Raw genomic sequence first — 6,832 nt, 5'->3', positions numbered from 1 at the left:
ATGAGGACAGGAAGAGATGGAAAAAGATGATCAGCTGTGGCGACCCCTAACGGGAGTAGCTGAAAGAAGAAGAATGTTGTGAATTCTTGATTTGTGGATTTCTTGAGTGAATATCAATGTCTAGTGAGAATTTCATGTGAATACCCTCATTAGAAATGTATTTACTTAAATTGTTGACGCGTTCAATACTTTCTGTATTTCCCCCCATTGTATATCCACTGTAGTTAAGTCCTACTGTATGTGGAGCCTACTGGAAGCATTCAGTGCCATGTCAGCACTTAGTCTTGCTTTGAGTTTTCCATGCAACACTGCAGATGGGATGTGCTGAAGTCTGAAAGTGGGTTAAGGTTGGCTCATCTGGCAGGGGTATGGAGTTTGCAGTTGTAGCCACCAGAAAAAAATCAAACTGCTGCACCACTCCTCTTGCCCTACTTCTGTAACTGGCAAGCTCTCACAAAATGAAGCAAACCAACTTAATTACTTGTATTCTGCTCACCTTCACCTAATGCAGTACATGGCCACAGAGTTTGCCTGCTACCTTTTAGTAATTAGTCCTTAATTTTTATACTAGTTAGGTTTTATGATAGTGTCTTAAATGGGAGACAGGTATTTGAGCCTGTATGTCTTGTAGCAGTGTTCAAGACTTGAACAGGCCTGCCCAAAACTAAATATGAATTCAAGTTAAAATATAATTTGTTCTGGGCTGTCCAAACATTTGCATGGAATTGTGGCCAAGTTTATTTTCTCCATTGCTGTTGCCTCAAAGCTAGTTCCTTCATTCTCTTTTCTGTCTTCCCAGTGCGCGTCAAGGATTCCAGTGAGGAACTCCCTCAGTCTGTCAGCATGAATGGTTGCCCTCCAACCCCACAGGGTGGATGCCCTGTAGATACAGAGAAGCCTTGCACAGAAGGTAAGGCTGTCTGGGAGACATTTTTTTCTCTAGCAGGACTTGGAGCAGTTTGGATCATCCTGCTTTTGTTCATCCTTAGGACAACCTGCCAGGCTGGACAGTCAGGACTCTAGGAATTTCTTTAGGAAGGTCTTGGGCTCGGCACACAGCGATGCACTTGGTGGAAATCTTCAGTCAAACATGCGACCCCTCCTGGAGACTCCAGGGATGGCAGGGGACCTGAATAAACCCATGTCCTCACAGAGGAGCTTCCTCCCAGGTGAGTACGCTGATCAACACTAAAGGATGGCCAATTTGAAGAAGTGTCAGGCAGCAGCACCCTCTGTCCTACTACAAGGCCTGCTCAGGCTTAGAAAGGAGATCAGCTTCATTCTTAGACCCTCAATTATCTCTTTCCTTACTACCAAGAGGAATGGCTAAGGACAGACTTTGAAGCTGACTTCTATGTTTTATTTTCAGGCCGCCTTTTAGGAGAAGGCTAGTCTGTTTAGATTCATTATAGCTAACCCATACCATACCTTGTGTTTGTACTGTCCAAATAAGCGTAAAGGCACCTTCTTCAGACAAATTATCTGTCTCTGAGCAGTGTGTGCAGGCTGAGAGCGTCCACTGAGCTATTCACCGATGTCATGCTAGAGCAGTAGCCTGTATTAAATTGCTTCCAGTATTTACAAAACAACTTGAAACTGAAATGGCTGTTAGAGCCGTCTATATTAATGAAAGTGCCCAATGGCTAATTTTTATGATAATGGATTCCCTTACAGGCAGCTCCCTCCAGTGTACAGGAGTAATGGATTCATTTCCCATTCTCTCCCAGTCTCCTTTTTTTGACAGTCGGTAAGTGAGCTGGCAGAAAGTGCCCACAGAGGATTTTTTTTTTTTTTTTTTAAATCTGCAGTACAGAAATTTCCTTTACTAGAAATGATTGTTGCTGTGTTCTTTTTTTTTTTAGGGATCGCAGTGGCTTATTCAGCCCAGAACAAGGTGATACAGATAGTCCCTGGGCTACACCTTCCACTCCTGCTACTCCTTCTACACCTCCTACTCCCACAGAGCAAGACAATGATGGGCTGTCCTACAACCAGCGCAGCTTGCAGCGCTGGGAAAAAGACGAAGAACTGGGAGAGCTGTCCACTATCTCGCCTGTATTGTATGCCAATATCAACTTCCCTAACCTCAGGCAGGAATACCCAGGTAGGTGGAGCCTACTAGACCTTGAATGATAGCGTCTTCTCTGTTAAGCCACATTTACTCGACATGTATGTAATTATTACTTTTCAGATTGGTCAAGTAGATGCAAGCAGATTATGAAGATGTGGAGGAAAGTTTTGGCAGCTGACAAAGCACCCTACTTGGTGAGCCAGCTATGTTGAAACGGAGTGTAGTGGAATAATTCTGTTTTTTGACTCTGATGAAATACTCCAAAGTAATGTTCTGGCATTGCTAACCGTTTGATTTACAAATCTTTCTAACAGCAAAAGGCAAAAGATAATCGGGCTGCTCAGCGCATTAGCAAAAACCAGAAGGTAAGCCACAGGAGAGTTTTTATGTCCTTTGTACAGGGTGGTCCAGATCTAATTATGCAGATCCAGATCATCTGGACAACTTTTGATTTATGCAGGAACGATTCCATGTTGTCAGTTAGCACACTTCTTGATGGCCCGGGATTTTTAGGGTGATTTTCTATGTAATAAACTTATAGTGTAACGAAAATTGCATAATTAGATCTGGACCACACTATAGATAGTCTTGTTCTCCGCAACACATGCCCCTTGATTAAACATCAGTCAGTTCTTCCCTCTCCAGGACTCTGCCATTTTGACCAACACCACAAAAATAGTCAGAGCGCCCCCAAGCCATTTTAAATTCAATCACAACTCAGCTTTGCTGGAGCACAAATCTCCTGATTTTATAGACACTCTACAAAACAGCCAAAAAGTCTTCACCTAATTAGGAGCTTTTTATTGTTATACAACATTGAATCACAATGGGGTTTTTTTGACACTGATGTACACTTTAACACTAGAATTACCAGAGCCTACGAAAAAACTCGTAATTCCGTCCCACCTTAAATCGCTTCTTAAAATTGTTCACAGCTCTCCACCAGCGTCTTTTGTCATCTAAATATGCTGATAAAAATCAGGCTGCAAGTAACCGGCTATTCCATCCCCCACCGACTTAGAACGTGCACAAACTTCTCCCAGCTCATGCCTTGATTGATTATCTGGGAGTGAAGTGGAGTTTTAGAGTGGAAATAATGGATCAATATTTGGAACACACGCATTTCACGTGTGTTCCGTTTCTACAGTAATCCGTATAAACACATTTTTAAAACAGAAACGTTTTTCATATTGTAGTAGTAAATGACAAAATGTAAGCATAAACTATATAATGTATGAAGCCTGAAGTCCAAATATCAAACACTTCCACAAAAGGTACACATATAACAGAACAAGTATGCTTTTATTCAAAAATATAACTGCAGAAAAAACTGTTCGTTTTCAAATAATATTGCATGTACTTAACGATTTTAGAATAAAAACATACATTTGATTTCAGTCTTTTTTTTTTATTCAGTTCCATTCTCTCAGTCGAGTTCACGATTTCCCCCCCCCCACCCCCCCCCAATATATATATAACTCAAATGTGATTTATTTGGAGACGCGCTATACTCGAATGTTATTTATATAGGGAAGAAAGTACAATGTCAGGTGCTCATTCAGTGTAATAGGAACCATAGCACAGAGAGATGTGTACACTGCAACAAGTACACATGTCGTGAATGTAGGAAGGGTGTGTGGAAATTGTTAATATTTGAATGTGATGATTTTATATAGCACGGATCGGAAATCAGCAGTTCTTAGCATTGCACCACGCAAGCTGTCGTATCAACCGCCTACTGTAACTTGCATTATTTTTTCTTCACTTATAGTCTAGAATAAAAGTGCACTTGTTTTTTATTCTTGTACACCAACATATGTTCCTGTGTTTGAGCGACACGGGCATGCTCAAAAAAATAGACGTGTAATGCCACGAAAAGTGCACGCAGGCACTTCAGTTCGCAAGCATTGGTATGAGAATGCAGTCACAAGTACGCTGCAGACCTACAGCGCTTCTTTATGTGAAAACAGCATTCTCAGATGGGGGGTAGGGAAGGATCCTGAACACGACTGAGAATGAAAAGTGAATAAAAAAAAAAAACTAACCTTTACAAGTATCATAAATTACTGGCTGTTACACACTGAAATCAAATGCATGTTTTTATTCTAAAATAGTAAGAATAAGAGCAGTTTACTTCTCAAAACTGAGCCATGTGGGATCAAACTTATGACCTTTTGGATACTAGTCAGCAGCTAATACCATTATGCTACCGTGGCAGCTGTAGTACGTACAATATTGCATGCTAAGGTGGCTTTTTTCTGCAGTTATATTTTTGAATAAAAGCATACTTGTTCTGTTATATGTGTACCTTTTGTGAAAGTGTTTGATATTTGGACTTCAGGCTTCATACATTATATAGTTTATGCTTACATTTTGTCATTTACTACTACAATATGAAAAACGTTTCTGTTTTAAAAATGTGTTGACACAGATTACTGTAGAAACTGAACAGACATGAAATGCGTGTGTTCCAAATAATCTATTATTTCCACTCTAAAACTCCACTTCACTCCCAGATACTCAATCAAGGCATGAGCTGAGAGAAGTTTGTGCACGTTCTAAGTCGGTGGGGGATGGAATAGCCGGCTGCTTGCAGCCTGATTTTTATCAGCACATTTAGATGACAAAAGACGCTGGTGGAGAGCTGTGAACAATTTTAAGAAGCGATTTTAAGGTGGGACGGAATTACGAGTTTTTTCGTAGGCTCTGGTAATTCTAGTGTTAATGTCAATGAGAAAATGGATCTCTGAAAGTGGTCCGCTCTTTTACTGTTACAACTTACTCCTTGGATCACCAACTTTTATCACAATTGCTACTTTACATCATTTCCTCGTCCTCATTGTTTAAACCTCCTTGTTTTTGTTTGATAGTGTTACCTCTAATGCTAAATGTAAATGATATGCGGGATGGGTGACACCTTCGTTCTCGGACTGATTTGTGTCCAAGGAGGCATACGTTGTTAACATTTAGATGGAAATCTGATTAATTTAAAGTGATATTCTGTCTGTCACTTGACTTCACAGCAGGCAGAGAGTCAGGTGAACCGTCCGTTGAAAGTTGAAGGTCGCCCTAAAGGGGAGAAGCCGTCCCTGCATCTCCACATCCCCCCTCCTTCTGGGTGTGTCTCCACCTCCTCAGAGCCCAGCACCTCAGAGAGCCCCTTTTCTTTCTCTCAGGATCCAGGAGCCTCAATGTATGGCAACTCGGTGCCGCTCACCCCAGAAAGTGTGCCTAAAACTTCAGGACTATTGCAGAGCGGAGAGGTTTGCAGAGAACCCTTTAACAAACTACCACAAAGTCACATTAACAGCTCCTCCATGACTTTCTCGCAGTCTTCCTCCAGCCCCGTCCAGACAGCCTCAGGCTTCCATATGCCAACTGCTCCTCCTGGCACCCCACAAGCGAGGGCCGCAAACCTGGGGTCTGTGGATCTTAAGCTTGGAATAGCCAGGTGTCCACAGACCCCAACAAATGACCCATTTTTAAAACCACAACAGCTGCAGGACACACTGGGTCCTCCTGAGAGTCCACGACTAAAGCAGCCTCCACTGGGTGGTGAGCCTGCAGTGCTTTCTCCACTTTCCACACATTTTGGAGAGACATTTCAAAATCCAGCTGGCAGAGTAACTGAGCAATCGCCACGTCAAGATTACAGCATGAATTCCTCTCGAGCCTCTACACCCGGCTTGGGTCCACGGCAAGATTTCCCGATGATCTCTTCTCCAGCATCTGTCACCCCAGCCCCACGGCAGGACTTTGGAGGGGTTGGGTCTCCTGCTGCTGTACAAGGTTTCGCAGATACGGCATTGCATATTGGGGAAGGAAAAGGTAGTGATGTGTTTAAAGCACCATTGACTCCCCGCATGCATCAGGGTGAAGCACAAAACCCCTTGCAGTGCTACTCTGCCCCCCAGCATCCAGGGGCATCTCCTCAGTATCGGCAGTCTCCATCCACCCCCTTCTCTGACCCAAACATGCACCTTCCACTCACACCTAGGCCCCAGGTGAGAGACAGCTGTTCGCCTCTTCCCCAGCGTGGCCTTCCTCATGATTCATACTCAAGGGTACCCCCAGCAAGCCCACAGTCTCAGGGCAGCTGTCAGTCACCCTTGACCCCTGGTCCCTTGTCAAGTGAAGCCTTCTCCTCCCAGTCCCCACTGACCCCTCGCTTCCAGTCGCCTGATCCATACTCGCGCCCACCCTCCAGACCACAGTCTCGAGACCCTTTTGCTCCACCTCACAAGCCACCCCGGCCAACAGCAGGAGACTCTGCTTATAGGACATCGCCTCACCTCAGCCAGCCTGGTACACCTCAGGGGGACTCTGCACCCAAAGCAATTCCTGCCCAACCAACTTTCAGCAGGAGCCCAAGTGCAGGGGTTTTCACTGGCCTCCAGCAGCAGCCTCGGGTAATGTCTGCCACTTACCCAGAGACGGTGACAAATTCTCCAGCACACCCAAATACGCACAGAATGCAGCCGGGCACTCCAGATACTGTAGGGAACTGCTCCCTGGACCCCAGTTTCCAGCCTCCTCAGAGAACGCAGATTTGCCGGCTTCCTGAAAGGAGAGATGAATCTACACCAGCAGTTGCAGTTACAGAGATGTCCATGAACCAAGACCCCTCGTTTGGCAACCTCAGCCAGTCTGAACAGGAGAAACACAGACAGGTACCAAATTGTGAAACTCAAGCTTTTTGAGAATTAGGCTGTGGTTCTGGCATGGCTGGTTCAGTGGGTCAGCATTTCTTTGCTTTTCTAT

General features: G+C 44.1%; 1 protein-coding gene across 2 annotated transcripts in view; it reads left to right on the top strand.

Moving 5' to 3' along the window:
• kmt2d (lysine (K)-specific methyltransferase 2D) overlaps nucleotides 1-6,832 on the top strand; it is a 174,330-nt gene that overhangs the window by 113,958 nt on the left and 53,540 nt on the right. For both annotated transcript variants that reach the window (XM_039746644.1, XM_039746645.1), the window contains exons 26-32: nucleotides 800-910; nucleotides 990-1,169; nucleotides 1,675-1,747; nucleotides 1,863-2,104; nucleotides 2,192-2,265; nucleotides 2,386-2,436; nucleotides 5,095-6,741. In XM_039746644.1, coding sequence (XP_039602578.1) covers nucleotides 800-910; nucleotides 990-1,169; nucleotides 1,675-1,747; nucleotides 1,863-2,104; nucleotides 2,192-2,265; nucleotides 2,386-2,436; nucleotides 5,095-6,741 — 2,378 coding nt within the window. The remainder of the gene's footprint in view (nucleotides 1-799; nucleotides 911-989; nucleotides 1,170-1,674; nucleotides 1,748-1,862; nucleotides 2,105-2,191; nucleotides 2,266-2,385; nucleotides 2,437-5,094; nucleotides 6,742-6,832) is intronic.

This window comes from Polypterus senegalus, chromosome 3 (genome assembly GCF_016835505.1).
Source record: "Polypterus senegalus isolate Bchr_013 chromosome 3, ASM1683550v1, whole genome shotgun sequence".
Lineage (NCBI taxonomy): Eukaryota > Metazoa > Chordata > Cladistia > Polypteriformes > Polypteridae > Polypterus > Polypterus senegalus.
Note: the sequence above shows the minus strand (reverse complement) of the source record. Positions and strands in the feature narration are given on the sequence as shown.